At 37.9% G+C, this 14,924-nt stretch overlaps 2 protein-coding genes and 1 pseudogene across 3 annotated transcripts in view; 1 reads left to right on the top strand and 2 right to left on the bottom strand.

The window, feature by feature from the left end:
• LOC149052844 (uncharacterized) overlaps positions 1–14,924 on the bottom strand; it is a 327,679-nt pseudogene that overhangs the window by 231,232 nt on the left and 81,523 nt on the right. The gene's annotated exons all lie outside the window — the stretch shown is intronic.
• Positions 3,359–4,663, top strand: LOC149052847 (uncharacterized). The gene has a single exon (XM_089181842.1). The coding sequence runs from the start codon at positions 3,359–3,361 to the stop codon at positions 4,661–4,663; it is 1,305 nt and encodes a 434-aa protein (XP_089037968.1).
• Positions 5,955–8,121, bottom strand: LOC149052846 (uncharacterized). The gene is made up of 2 exons (XM_089205902.1): positions 7,586–8,121; positions 5,955–6,161 (listed from the first exon to the last, which is right to left on the bottom strand). The coding sequence occupies exons 1-2, from the start codon at positions 7,827–7,829 to the stop codon at positions 5,959–5,961; spliced, it is 447 nt and encodes a 148-aa protein (XP_089062028.1). The 5' UTR covers positions 7,830–8,121; the 3' UTR covers positions 5,955–5,958.

Raw genomic sequence — 14,924 nt, 5'->3', positions numbered from 1 at the left:
TTGATCATGAGCCCAGTTACGAAGACATTACTTATTATGGAAAGCTGCTTTGCTCGACATGAAGTATCGCAGTTCTAATCTACATTGGCAAGACTGTCTATCTCCAATGTATACTTCCTTACAGATGCAATTATGAGAACCATTAGTGTTGATACAGTTTGCATTCGCATAAAAAACTTAACTATCATCGTTGCATTCATCAATACCTATGATTACAATAGATTTGCAAAGGGCAACTGAATAGAGAAAAAAAATATGTTGGCCAGTTTGTTGGATAACAAGGCAATTACTTGTGATGAATGGTTATTCTACTTTTTTCTAAGTCTGATCTAATTTTACCTTGGCATGACTCTCCTTTTCCAGTGTATCCTTCCTTACAGGTACAGCTATGGGAGCCATTAGTGTTGATACAATTCGCATTCTCGTCACAATCATTGCTTCCATTGCTGCATTCATCGATATCTAGAAGCATAAGTGATGTATAAGAGGTAACGCCATAGCAATATGACAGTGGTGCGTGAAAACAGGCCCCTAAAATGTGGCTAATTTCCATGGGCGATAGTTTATGTGCAAAGCTGCTTGTTTTAATTAGTGTAGGCAACTCTTATTCACCTTGACATGACTGTCCGTCTCCAGTGTATCCTTCCTTGCAAGTACAAATGTGAGAACCATCTGTGTTGTTACAATTCGAATTGACATGGCAAACATGGTTGCCATCGCTACACTCATTGACATCTGAGAACAAAAAGGAATTGCCGAAACGTTACTTGACAGAGACAAACATCAAATTTCTGAGTTTTCAAAAAAAGAGTTTTGTTTTTATTTGTGGGAAACTTCATTCTGCTATTTGCACAGTCTTATGTGATGATTATACCTTGGCATGAGTGTCCGTCCCCAGGGTATCCTACCTTACAGGTGCAGATGTGGGAGCCGTCAGTGTCGGTACAATTCGCAGTCACGTCACAAGCATGGCTTCTATTGAGGCACTCATCGATATCTGGTAGTAAATATGATATAGAAAGAATAATTCGTGCAAAGTCTGTCTTTATGGTATTTACGCACGAGATCGTAGTATCGAAAGTCGAGGGAGTGAACGCAGCAAACGAGTGAGATTTTTGATATAAAGCAACGATTGTTTATATACCGTACGGACTGACTATATGTGATGTTTTAGGTTTATTATATAGTATACATTACATAAGGGGAGTAAATTCGTCCATTATAGCATTTAATTGTCAAACAGACAATGGTTTATAAATCGATCATGAAAGATAATAGCCACATAAATTTCCCTTCTCGATAGAAAAAATGCAACATACTGAAAGCAAGCAAAAAATATCAAAATACCTCTCAGAACTTGAAACAAGGCATATTAAGCCTGAAGGTTCATAATATTCTCTGTCTCTAAGTCGAAAAGAGCGAATAAACTCCGCAAGATACATGTCTAGTTCCTCAAGCGATTTTGTGTATACTTTAATAATTGAAATATTAGACATTTTCAATAAGCGCTTAGGCACTTACTGAAAATTTCGGCTAAAACTGAGGGGGGGGGGCACTTATTTGTAGGGGGGTGCGTCATCGATTAGTCGAGAGAGGCGCTTCTTAAATTACCTCAGGAGTAGGACATAAAATCAAAATAATAAATAATACATAAAGGAACTCTGCAAACTCATGAACATAGAAAAATTTCGTATGGAAAAAAGTTATTCTGCTGTACTGATTGCGCTGTTGTTGAAGGTTGAAAAGTTATATAAAAAAATGTGGTAGTAGAAACAGATTTTCCTTGTATCTATACTATTTAAAAAACTGAGGGAGGAGAAGGGTTGGGGGGGGGGGTGGTTATCCGAGCGTCGCCGCATATTCGAGAAACATATTCCAGGTAATGGTGGTATGATATATCTCATGCTCATGCCTTCTTTTATTCTCGTTCCTTCTGGAATCGGAAACACTTTTAGCCACTCGTAAAATATCCGCACGTATTATATTTTAAACCAGCAAAAATTGTGTATCTATGCATATTATGATATCCGTAACTTAATAGAAACACGATGTCGGGTTGTGAAAACCATTGCGTTGCCTCTTGATCGTTAGCCCAGTTACGAAGACAATTCTGGTTATGGAAAGGTGCTTTGCTCGACATAAGGTGTCGCTGTTCTAATCTACATTGGCAAGACTGTACATCTCTAATGTATCTTTCCTAACAGATGTAATTATGTGAACCATTAGTGTTGGTAAAAATTTAGAACCAACATCATGACCCGCTCCCAGTTGGCTTGTTAGCTCAGTTGGTAGAGCTAGCGCTGTACCGGTATCGCAGAGGTCATGGATTCAAATCCCGTACAGGCCTGAATTTTTTTTAGGCCTTATTTCCACTACTGCCTAAGTAGTGCACATTCCTGCGAGGATCACTTTCATCCACGTCTTTATCCACAGTTCAAATATATGACTTTCATATATTCTTAACCGTTTATTCATCACTTCACGGGTTTATTTAGAACCAACAACATGACAGGCTCCCGGTTGACATGATAGCTCAGTTGGTAGAGCGCTGCACCGGTATCGCAGAGGTCATGTGTTCAAATCCCGTATAGGCCTGCTTTTTTTTTTTCAGGCCTTATTTCCACTACTGCCTAAGTAGCGCACATTACTGCGAGGATCACTTTCATTTACGTCTTTATCTGCAGTTCAAATATATGACTTTCATATATTTTTAACAGTGTTGGTACAGTTAGTATTAGCATCACAAACATCATCGTTGCATTCATTAACATCTGTGAACACAAAAGATTTGCAATGGGCAATTGAATAGAGAAAAAAATCTTCAGCCAGTTTGTTTGGATGACAAGGCAATTATTTGTGATGAACAGTTATTCTGCTTTTTTTCAAAGTCTAATCTAATTTTACCTCGGCATGACCCTTCTTTTCCAGTGTATCCTTCCTTAAAGGTGCAGCCATCAGTGTTGGTGCATTGCGCATTTATGTCACAATCATGGCTTCCTTTGCTGCATTCGTCGACATCTAGCAGCGTCAGCGATGTATAAAGGTAATTTAATAGAAATACGATAGTGGTGCGTCAAAACAGGCCTCTAAAATGTGGGCTAATTTTCATGGCAATAGCTTAGGAGCAAAGCTGTTTGTTTTTAGCAGTGTGGACTACTCGTATTTAAAATACGAATTTAAAATACTACTGTCTTTTTTTGCTTTGTTTTTTTCTAAATAAGAGGCAACAATGCACAAAGCAGTTGTGAACATCGCCTTAATTCCTTGGTGCTGAAGGAGACAGAGATGGTAGTCAACCCTTTGACCTCTAAGAGTGACTGGCATCTAATTTCTCCTTACAGTGATTACTGGTGGCGTGATGGCGTGCGGACGTGATTCCGAGGGCTCCGCGAGTTCTGTCGAATTTGTTGGCATTGAATCTTCCTTACTTTCCTCAAACCAATACCTACTTTGGGACGACAAACAAAGTCTATTCAAATGGAAAGGGAGCCTTACCCAACTTCAAGAGTTCTGTTTCAAAGATTTGAATTTGGAAGTTTCTACAACCGCGAGTACCTCTGAAAGGTCAAGTACTTTGAAGTCGAAGACAATCACGTTGGTTTTATTTAACAGTACCGGCACCCTTCAAGTCCAAGGTCCTGAAGCGAAAACGTTAAAAGCTAAGCTGAAAAAGCTTCTTCAGCTACCGGTTGATGACGACTCGGTTATTCTCGTAAGAGAAGAAGAAGCCAATACACCGGCATCTAACAAGAACGGCGCCAAATCAGTACAACAGGAGTTGGACTTCTTAAAATCCGAAGTTCTAAACTTATGGGCTCATGTAAAAGAGAAACCTCAAGAGGAAGATCTGAGATCCGAAAATTCTCGACTTCGGGAAACAATTCTTTCTTTGAAGGAAGAAAATAAAAAGTTAGTCCAAGAACGCGATTCTTTAAATTTTGCATTGCAAATCGTATCTAGAGAAGCAGCTGCACAATGCCTTCCAACGAATAACACCCCTAATGAACGCACTATTGTCCCAAACTTGGACGAGCCAACACCTTGTGCCAACAAACCTCAAGACTCCATTGTGAAATCAAAGAAGAAAAGAAAGAAATCAAAAAACAAAGGAGGTCTTAATAACACCCCAGAAGGAAAAGAATCCGAACCGACCAAAACAGATCCAAAACAACCGAAAGAGCGCACAACCCTGCTCATAGGCGATTCGATGATCTCAAGAATACCTGGAAGAGACCTGGGAAAAGCAGTGGGCCATAGGATTATAGTCAAGCCTTTCTCGGGTGCTACGACAAAGGCCATGAATCACTCTCTCAAGCCAAGTCTGGAATTTTCGCCCAACGAAGTGATTTTACACATTGGGACTTATGATCTTAAAACCAGGGAACCAAAGGCTGTTGCCGAATCGATAGTCGACCTCGCGAGACAGACCGAGAGCACCTGCGATACTACAGTCACGCTGTCGGAGCTTGTATGCAGAAAAGATAAGCTTGACCAGGCCGTAAAAACAGCCAACAAGCATCTTGAGAAGTTCTGCCATCAAAACGGATGGAAATTAATTCATCATGAGAACATATCTTATAATGGACTCAACAAAGGTGGACTGCACTTAAACTCTAAAGGTAATGTGCAGTTTTATAATAATTTTAAATCGCACCTAGAATGAGAAAATGTGCTGTCCGTCAATGCCGTGCGAAATCGATCAAGCAGCCAAAGGGGCGTAAAATCTGCCTCAATATTGCCACCTTTGCGTGGCTTTAGAATGGCCTCACTCAATATAAATCAATTAAGATGAACTAAGAATCCTATTAGCAAACAACGATATCGATATTATTTCTATAAACGAAACAAAACTGAACGAGGGCATTCAAGATCACGAAGTTCATATTCCGGGATACGAAATAATTCGCCGCGATAGACTTACGAAAGGCGGCGGGGGGGTATGCTTCTATGTTAAAAATTCAATCAACTTTACAATACGATCTGATCTACATATGGATGCATTAGAAAATCTTTGCTTGGAAATCCATAAGCCAAAAACAAGACCTTTTGTGATTGTTACGTGGTATAGACCACCTGACTCTCCTATTGGCATTTTTTCACCTTTTGAATCCCTAATTGGGAAATTGGATAGTGAAAATGTAGAATTTTTTGTACTGGGAGACATGAACTGTTACATGGTCACTGCACGATATGACAATGATACATCCAAATTAAAGAATATTGCTGATGTCTACGGACTCGAGCAACTCATCGCTGAACCGACGAGGATAACACCCACCTCGTCAACTTTAATTGATTTAATTTACACCAACTGCTCGGATAAGATCGCCTGTTCGGGAGTTTGTCATGTTGGGATAAGTGATCATAGCATGGTGTATGTTTATAGAAAACTTTCTCTGAACGGGATATCGAATGGACATAATTCGATAACATACAGAAATTTCCGAGAATTCGATTGCCAAAATTTTCGAGATGATATTCAGTCTCAATGTTGGAATAATGTATATGAGTCTTCCGACCCAAACGAGATGTGGAAGCAATGGAAATGTACATTTCTAGCTATCGCTGACAAACATGCCCCACTGAAAACGATGCGCGTTCGTTCACGAAGTTCTCCGTGGATTACCGCTGAGTTGAAAGACTTGATGCATAATAGAGATATATTAAAAATCAAAGCAATCAAAACAAATGATCCCAACAATTGGGCAGTGTTTAAGAAACAAAGAAATTTAGTCAATAAGCAAGTACGCTTAGCAAAGCAAAGCAAGTTTATTCACCTTGACATGACTGTCCATCTCCAGCGTATCCTTCTTTGCAGTTACAAATATGAGAACCATTTGTGTTGTTACAATTCTAATTAACATCGCAAACATGGTTGCCATCGCTACACTCATTGACATCTGTGAACAAAAACGAATTGCCAAAACGTTACTAGACAGGGAGAAAAGCATCAAATTTCTAAGTTTTAATGTAAAGAGTTTTTTTATTTGTGGGAAACTTTATTCCGCTATTTGTTAGGTCATATGCAATGATTATACCTTGGCATGAATGCCCGTCTCCGGTGTATCCTTCCTTGCAGGTGCAGATATAAGAGTCGTCAGTGTTAGTACAGTTTGCATTTATGTCACACACATAGATTCCAGTGCTGCACTCGTCGATGCCTGAGGACATAAGTAAATGTAGAAAAAGGTAGCTTAATGGAGGAACAACACAAGAGATGAATTTTTTTTTTTTTTTATGAAAGCATTCATTTTAACTTAAACCCTGGGAGGAAATATGACATCGTTTTGGCCTGATTGTTGTCCGAAGAATTTATAATTCAGTGCAATCTAGAGTTAAAGAAAACAAAGTATCAGAAAAGTAAATTAATCGACTTAACTTGCCATTTGTCATCGTGACACCCTACGCCATTAAAGTGAAATTAGAACTGCTATTTCTGCCTTCTACATCAAAATAGTATGGACTCAAGAACCGAAATTCGTGTGCAAAACTTACAAGAACTCAGCTCGTAGATTTAGTTCTTAATCTTTGACCACCATACACAACGCGTACTCTTATATGTAACTTCTTCAAAATGTCACGCATGTAGAACCCTTTTGTCATACTTTTGCTTCATTTCACTTCACTGAGCAAACTTATTTGCCTACTTGTATAAACTCCTGCTGTTGTCAAATAGGACGCGTATGAGAATGAGGCAAGTTTTTAGCATTTCATGCGGTGCTGTTTATTATTTAAGAAAAAGTTTTAAAAAAGTTTTTCTAAAAAGTTAATCCGGATCACGAATGATCCCAAAATTGAAGTGTACATGACTTCTTTGAAAATGCCTGGAATGACGTAGATTTTTTCCCAGGCTCCATAAAAGGACTAATTTATTACTAATCTAAAGCTAACTGATGAAACTAGGTATTAAGAAAACAACTGGAACAATGGTTATCTGCTACTTATTGGCCATTTTGTAACTTTTGGTTGTATTCGGGAGCCTACTTCACTTTTGTAGGAACGCACGCTTGGGTAACCACTGGGTAATTCAAACAGGCAGATATCACTGTAAAACTGAAATTTTACCGCTGGAATGCTCTTAAGTAGCCTCGCGGCTACTTATGTGCTCGTGCATGTTCTGTCAACGGATCGCTTGCCTCTTTGATTTCCAAAGCACATTTAAAACTTATCGCTCTTACCCTAACATTGATGAGAGGACAAAAACGCCAGCTTTATAACTTTTTTGTAGAATTGGTATTTTTAGATTTATGAAAGCTATTGATATCGAATTTGAAAAATAAATCTGGCGGGGTATGGACAACGCGAACGAAAGTGCTCCTACATGTTTCCTTCTTTAATGCTTACCATTTACATGATCAAACTGAATACTTTATCGTCTTGTCCATATATCTATTGATTAATTTTGTCCGCTAGCTTTTAGCTTTATGTGAAAATAAGATGATTACTTTCTATTACTGAGGACATCGACAGTGACACATCGATGTGCTGAAATTTCGACCAACTTCTCTCTTTTGTTCAAATATGTTTGTTTTTTACCGTTGACTTCTGAATAAATAGCAAAACTTGAGTGACATCTGAGACTTACTTTTCATGTTATCATCACTAAGGTATTCTGAAACGTATTTTCCAATGAACACTGCTGCGATGATTGCAGAAATTGCCACTGCAATAGCAACAAGAATGACCATAACTCTTCGGCGAGATCTAGAAGAACGATTGGCAGCTGTCAGTAGACCTCTGCTTCCCGTAATGGAGAGTTGTTCTCCAAGATTTGCAGGTTTTGGATGGATATGATCCAAAGAGATAGTCTCATTTTCTGACGACGCCATCTCAGATGAGATCTCTAGGCGTGAATGCAGGATTTACTTCACTCTCAAGCAGATGATTCCCTTCACTCGAAGTTTTAGCTTATAATCATGAAAGGTTAACACAGCATCTTTCTTAATTGTAAAAGTCTGTTCGTCGACGTGGCTTTCAGTTTCGAGTTTCGGTTTCGTAACTGTTAATGATGCAGTCATGCGTGATATTTCATGCATAAACGTGACCTTGAGTCTCGATTTTTTGAGCCACATGTAGCCTTCAGGCACTTTCCAGTACGTTAGGAACTCGGTTTCTTTTCCTTAAACAAAGAAAATAATTGATGAGCAGGTTTTCTTGCCTTTACCTTTTTTTTCTCGCTTTCTTTCATTTTCGTCTACCCTCTTTTTTCTTCCTTTTTTTCCTTTTTTCCCTTTCTTTCTTTTAGTACCCACTTCTCAAATCTTCAAAACCTCGAAACGTTGACAAAACTCTGCACTCGTCTGATGTCGCTGTTACCGCGGATATATCTTAAATTCCTAATTTTTTGTATAATAGGGCCCTGAATTATTAACTCCAGCCCCGACTCCCTCCCCAAAACGTTAGAGACAACAATGAAACGAGAACAAAAATTGGTAGCATCGATAAACACTTGTCTTTTGTGAAGACACAAGATTTCTAGAAAGCATTTTCGTGTGTTTTGTTACTCCTGAACTATATTATTTTAAGGAAGACAGAGAAAAAGCCGTTAATAAAAGCTATCCGCTGATTTTTTCAAGTTCCTCTTTTACTTCATGATCGATAAGTCATGAAAAAAAATATTCATTTTCCTCAATAAACCTTTTTTCGCTTTCTTCATTATACAGGTGCTTGAAAATTCAAAGTTTCATATTCGAGTTTACATAATTGTCTTTGGTTATTTAGACCGATGATCATAGAAAGAGGAAATTTATTCTAATTTTTCATTAGGACACGCCATGGTTGTCGGTTTTTGACTTAGTCTTTGCTAGTTGCTGTTACCTTAACTCTTTTCGTATCAGCAAAAGAGAATAAAGGAGAAATAAGATTGCTCTCATCCGTGAATCGAAGGATAAAACTTTCTTCGCCGTCTGCGACTCACCTTTTCTATAATTCAATAATGCATTCTAGGCTACTATCATGAAAAATGAGACAAATTCCGTGCCTGCTTCGAGGTAACGGTTTTCTGTTTCTACCCCGCATGCATGGCATAAGTTTAAGTTGATATCCAGCCCTCATCAGTGGATTCAACTTCCAAAATCGACCTGTTTTTTTGTGAACGCAACCGTTCTATGATAATAAATTAAAGAAAAAAGCTTACAGCTGTCAGTTCTATGTGGAAATTAAAGCAAATGACGCAAATGGATGTTAACCGCTTCGCTCGATGGAGAGAATTGGGTCTCTTAAGAATAATTATTTATCTTTACATGTAAACATACCTATCAGACACCGAAATCAGTCCTTGGAACAATATTATAAAAATTTGGCATGTGGAAATCTCCCTCCACCAGGTGTTCTTAAACTACTTAAAACTCCCTTTATTCTCTTGGAATCTGACGACCGTCTTTTTGCATATCGTGTTTATAACAGACGTATCCTCTATTGGTGTAAACATATCTGGGAGGGCTATGACAACCTGTTTTCCTTGTTTATCGATACTGTCTGTAGTCAAAAATTGCGTCTGTGAACGGTGTTCTTTTTGGATTCTTTACCTTCCAATTCTTGAGAGGGATTATGAAATAAAGTGGGGCATTCCTAATCTCAGACACGTTTCGTTAAAATAATGATAAGGTTAACTAATATCAGAAGAAAACTTCGAATCATTATTTTCCGATATTATTTATCAATTCTATGATGCACAACGGTCGTGGTGGTGGTCGTCGTTTATCAGAAATAAGTTAAATTCCTTTTCCCCGACGAGTTCAAGCTTGATCGATGATTGTGCGAGATTCTCCAAGTTTTCTTTGCTTTTTTTCCTGACCCTGAGTTTAGTTATGAACATATTTACTTTTATATCTAAGTAAGAAAGTGGTTTGAGTTTCATGATAAAGCTTTAGGTAATTTCTTACGTTAGTGATGCTTGATTTACATGTCCTCACATGTTCTCGAAGTTCCAAGATCTTTAACACACTGATAGTTAGGCCTTCTTTGGTATATACATTCTTCTAATTGCGGATAAGCTTCAAGGTTAACAAGGATGTTTATGGGGATAATGGGGAATTTAATAATTTATTAGGTCTAATTACCACTATTCCTACTCTAACCATTATTGTCTTCCAGATGTACCCTGGCGTTTAATCATGAAGCACGATAGATGGGCGCGCGTAGATAATTTCTCTTCTCATTCACTGCACTCACTCGTGAGTGTTTAACACGAAGCAGGAAATTCCATATCTACGGGGAACCATCTATTTTTTTGTTTATTATATAAACACCATATGCATTTACTGACAAAAGTAAATTCAACAAACAACCTTGGATTGAGAAAATTAAACGCACTCTGCACCAAATCATCCATCTTAAAAAAGAAAATAAAAAAAAGGAGTTTATCGAGGATTATTTTCTAAATAATTTGCTAAAACTGTTTTTTCATAAGGGCTTTTATGAACGAACAAACTACTCGATCACTTCCCTCTGAGTAGCATCTACATCTGGATGTGTAAATAATTATAACGTTCATTTAAAAACTGCAGGTACTTGACGCGAGTGACAAAGGATTCGCGGAAGGAATGTAATTTCTTTTTCAAACTAATGTTAAGGGAAGCAAACTGATCATTAAAGTTCATAGAATGCGAACATTTACAGGACTACTACGACTTTGAGATAACGTTCAGTAGAAAACAGGGGTAGGAACTAAATTTCCAACACACCAGGTTCATCCCTAAATGTTTCCTAAACCCGAAAGCTAACTACTGTATGAAAAGTTGTAAGAAATGTGATGGAAAATTGAAACAGATCGAGTTACCAAAATCCACTTACGAACAAAAACTTAAAGCAAGATTAAATAGAAATTGAAAAGAAATGAAAGTAGACCAGCATATACTCTGGCTTCTTTTTTCATCTCTTTATGATCGTGATGAATAGCATAAAATCGTGCAAGGCATTCTCATGAATTCTCCGGAGCGATATTATTTTAGGGGAGATGGGACAAAATCCGTAAAGAGAAGCGATCTGTCAATCTTTTTAAAGTGTCTTATCTAAGTCATAGTGGAGAAGTTATAAAAAAAACTTGCATTTGCTACACTAAATGTATGTTCGCGAGGGAAATAGTTAGTTTTTGTTTTCCCTCGAGTCGAGGTAATTTATGCTAATACGCAATGAGACGTACCATTGTTTCCTGACATCACGCAGCAGATTAAAAATTTTTTTACTGATAAATTCAGTATAAACGTGATAAATCGACCCTTCCCGGAAGATAAGTAAATTTGAAAGTTGAACGTTATACATCTCAGATGGAGAGTAGTCAAGTTATCATTTCTTTTTTAATTGTTTACAGATGCCACCTGATATGTACACCCAGCCTTTGTGAGTATAAATGAGGTTCTTTCCAGAAATAACACGGCAAAACTATTTCTTCCTCTGTAAAGAGTTTTGATCTTGGCATTTGAAGTCGACGAAAAAGATTAAGAAGGATCTTTCCAAATCAAAGTTATTATTGATAAATGGCAAACGAGCGAACGTTGCAACGTCATAAATTTTCAAACTAGAGAAACTTTACAAGTTGTACGCAACATTTATGCAAATTTTTCCAATAATCCAATCATACTGGGTCATTAAGTTTTTGGTGAAATTTTTGAAGAGAGTATTTTAAACTAGTCCTTAAAGACTTTTGCGTCAATAGCTTTCTTTAGAACTTATAAAATACTCTTTCATGTTCCAGAAATGTTCTAAGGTAAAACAAAATTCTCTGAGATGGTTGAGAGCGGTAAAAATCTACCTCCGTTCAATGAAAAGACATTAAATTCCGTTTGCTAAACTACAGTGGAAGTTAACTTAACAGTGTAATATGTGCATGTTATTGAGAGAAGAGAGTTGGGAAAGTGGGATTTTTTAATTGACTTAACTGGTGGTCGAAGTTGTTTGTGTTTTGCATCTCATATCCAACTTTCTGAGTAGGATGCGCTTAAAAATCTTCGTTAAATACCCTTTAATTTTACGAAAATGAGTTTCAGTCATGGGTGGAGGTTAAACGTGGCTGCTTACCTTACTTAATTTATTTGTAACTTTTATTCGTTCTTCATCAGCGAAGAGAATGAAAGTGATATGTGAAATAAGATTGCACTCATAAATGAATCGAACGATGGAAAACGATTGGCAGTTTTCCAGTCACCTTTACCGAACGTCAAGCAAGTCAATTCAAGATTACGGTCTTCTATTTCTACCCCGCACGTGTGCTAAAAGTTTAAAGTCGATCACCAGCTCCCAGCAGTGGACTAAGCAGCCCAAACCGACCTATTGTTATGAAGGAAAGCGTAACATGAAAATACATCAAACAAAGCTCTCAGCAGCTGTCAGTTCTATGTGGACATTAGCGCAAATGACGCAAATAGTTGTTTTCCACTGTGCTCAATAAAAAGGGATAAGGCCTCTTAGGGAATATTACTCCATATTCTTAGGATAACAGAAACTTAAACCTTCAAGTTCTATTGGACTTTTTGAAATTTTTGAAATTTTTAAATGACCTAAAAACTATTCCCTGGAGTTCCGCTTACATTTATGACGACGTTGATGATCTATGGCACCATTGGGCTCAATTGTACACTGAAGTGTTGGACAAACACGCACCAATAAAGAAAAAACGGGTCAGAGGTGATCAGTTGCCATGGATAACTCCATTAATTCAACGCGAAATCTCGCGTCGTAATCGACTGTTTAAGAAACATGCAAAGAGCCCAACAACAACCTCTTGGGAGGAATTCAAGAAACAGAGAAACAAGGTCACATCCCTGAAACGAAAAGGGTTGAAGGCGTTCTGCATGGAGGCATCGTCAAACACTAAACATCATGGTGAGTTTTGGAATAAGTTAAGACCTTTGTTGCCAAGCAAAGAAAAGAAGCAATCAAAGATAATTCTGATTGAGAATGAGCGTGTAATTACCGATTCATTAATGGTGGCTGAAATGTTTAACAACTACTTTTGCGAGGTGTCCAGGAGTGATGGTGACAGTAAGGAAATGGTTGAGTTTGTTGATCATCCTAGCGTTAAAATCATTGCTGAGAAAACTTGTGATGATGTTTTTGACCTCGTCCCAGTTGATGTTGGCTAGATAAGGAGAATTTTGGATTCTCTTGACCCTCGCAAGGCTGTTGGGTGCGATAAGATATCTCAGAGGCTACTTCGTTTATCCTCACCTGTTATTGCCGAGCCGGTTACCCGTTTAATCAATTATTTTATCACCAACCGTCAATGGCCAATAGTTTGGAAAAGCAGCGACGTTGTTCCTGTTTTCAAGAAGGAAAGTATGACGGATGAGACCTGCTATCGTCCAGTCTCTGTTCTGACTTCCTTATCGAAATTATATGAGAAGTTATTGTTCGATCAAATCTATGAAGCCTTTCATTGGCGACTCTCACCGAACCTGTCTGGCTTTCTCAAGGGTCACTCGTGTTGCACGGCCTTATTGAAATTGACTGAAGATTGGAGAGCCTGTCTTGACAGAAGAGAAGCTGTTGCAGCGGTGGCTATCGACCTAAGTAAAGCTTTTGACTCTGTTTGTCACCCGCTTCTCCTAGCTAAATTAAAGGCATATGGTTTTACGCATGATGCGCTGGAAACTATGACCGCTTACCTTACTGGACGAAGACAGAGATTCAAACTTGACGGTGTATATTCTTCGTGGATAACCGTTAAAACTGGTGTACCACAGGGGTCCCTGTTGGGTCCTCTCCTATTTAATTTGTATGTTAATGATCTTAATTATTTTATTACTAGTACGTCCTTGAGGCTATATGCTGACGACACTACTCATTACGCCTCTGATGTCTCACCAACAGTATTGCAGTATATAATTAACTCTGCTCTGAGCGTTCTATCGAGATGGTTTTCAATGAATTTTTTACAGATTAATGCCGCCAAAACGCAAGCTATCGCTATTGGCCCGTCTTCATACCAGTATGATTTCCATCTTAATGATTCTAATGTCCATACAAAGGACACACTCAAAATCCTTGGGGTGGTCCTAGATAGCAAATTAACATTTAAAGCGCACATAAAGCAACAGCTGAATAGGGGATGCGCAAAGGCTTCGGCTTTGCGGAGAATACGTAAGTTTATTTCAAAGGACGTGTTAGTTCGTTTATATAAGGCCTATGTCCTCCCTCATCTTGAGTACTGCAGTCCCCTTTTACTGGGAGTAGGTAACGCGGAGACTACAAAAATAGAGACAACTAATTACTTTATATTAAGAACTATATTAGGCTTCTCGAAGTCTGTGTCATACGACTTCCTCCTCAAGTTGGCCGACATTAAGTCTTTGGAGAATCGTAGGCAATTCCAATCGTTGGTTATGTTATATAAGTGCTTGTATGATAAGGGGGCTCCTTATATAAGTGATTTTTTTCATTTTAGAAATGTACCGTATAGTTTACGCGGGCTCAGTACAAGGCTAGATTTACCTCCTTTTAATCTTGAGTTTTTACATCGGTCTTTTTCATTTTTAGCTAGTAAACTTTGGAATGCGCTACCCCCTAGACTCAGAGAATCTCAAGATATTGCTTCATTTAAGCGTTCTCTTAAAGCCCACATGGCTTAATGGTAGTGATTGTAAATACCGTTATTGTTAATATTGTTAATATTGTAACTTCTAATTGATAGCTCTTGTCCATGATTTTCGATCCTGTTTTTAGTTTTTTAATAGATTTACTTATTATTTGCATTCTTACAGAAATTGTGCTTTATTCCTAATTGTACATACACGTACACGTTTTAACGAGAACTTCTGTACTCCTAGGTGTCACGTGTTTAAATAAAGGATTGATTGATTGATTGATCCAATACTTTCAAAATGTGAAAGATCAAAAAATGCATCCCGCGCAAAAAAGATAAAAACATCGCAAGATTTATCGCGTCTGAATGTTCGACGCATAATTATTTTATTACCAACTTTGGT

The sequence above is a fragment of the Pocillopora damicornis genome, chromosome 1 (assembly GCF_964200805.1).
Source record: "Pocillopora damicornis chromosome 1, jaPocDami1.2, whole genome shotgun sequence".
NCBI classification, from domain to species: Eukaryota; Metazoa; Cnidaria; class Anthozoa; order Scleractinia; family Pocilloporidae; genus Pocillopora; species Pocillopora damicornis.
The sequence above is the reverse complement of the archived record's forward strand: the minus strand, read 5'-3'. Positions and strand labels throughout refer to the sequence as shown.

Bases quoted from the DNA above. Each gene is read 5' to 3' on its own strand.
- LOC149052846 (XM_089205902.1), bottom strand. From the start codon at position 7,829: ATGGCGTCGTCAGAAAATGAGACTATCTCTTTGGATCATATCCATCCA. The intron at 6,162-7,585 runs GTAAGTCTCAGA...TTATGTCCTCAG, and splicing joins TAGTGATGATAACATGAAAA to GCATCGACGAGTGCAGCACT.
- LOC149052847 (XM_089181842.1), top strand. From the start codon at position 3,359: ATGGCGTGCGGACGTGATTCCGAGGGCTCCGCGAGTTCTGTCGAATTT.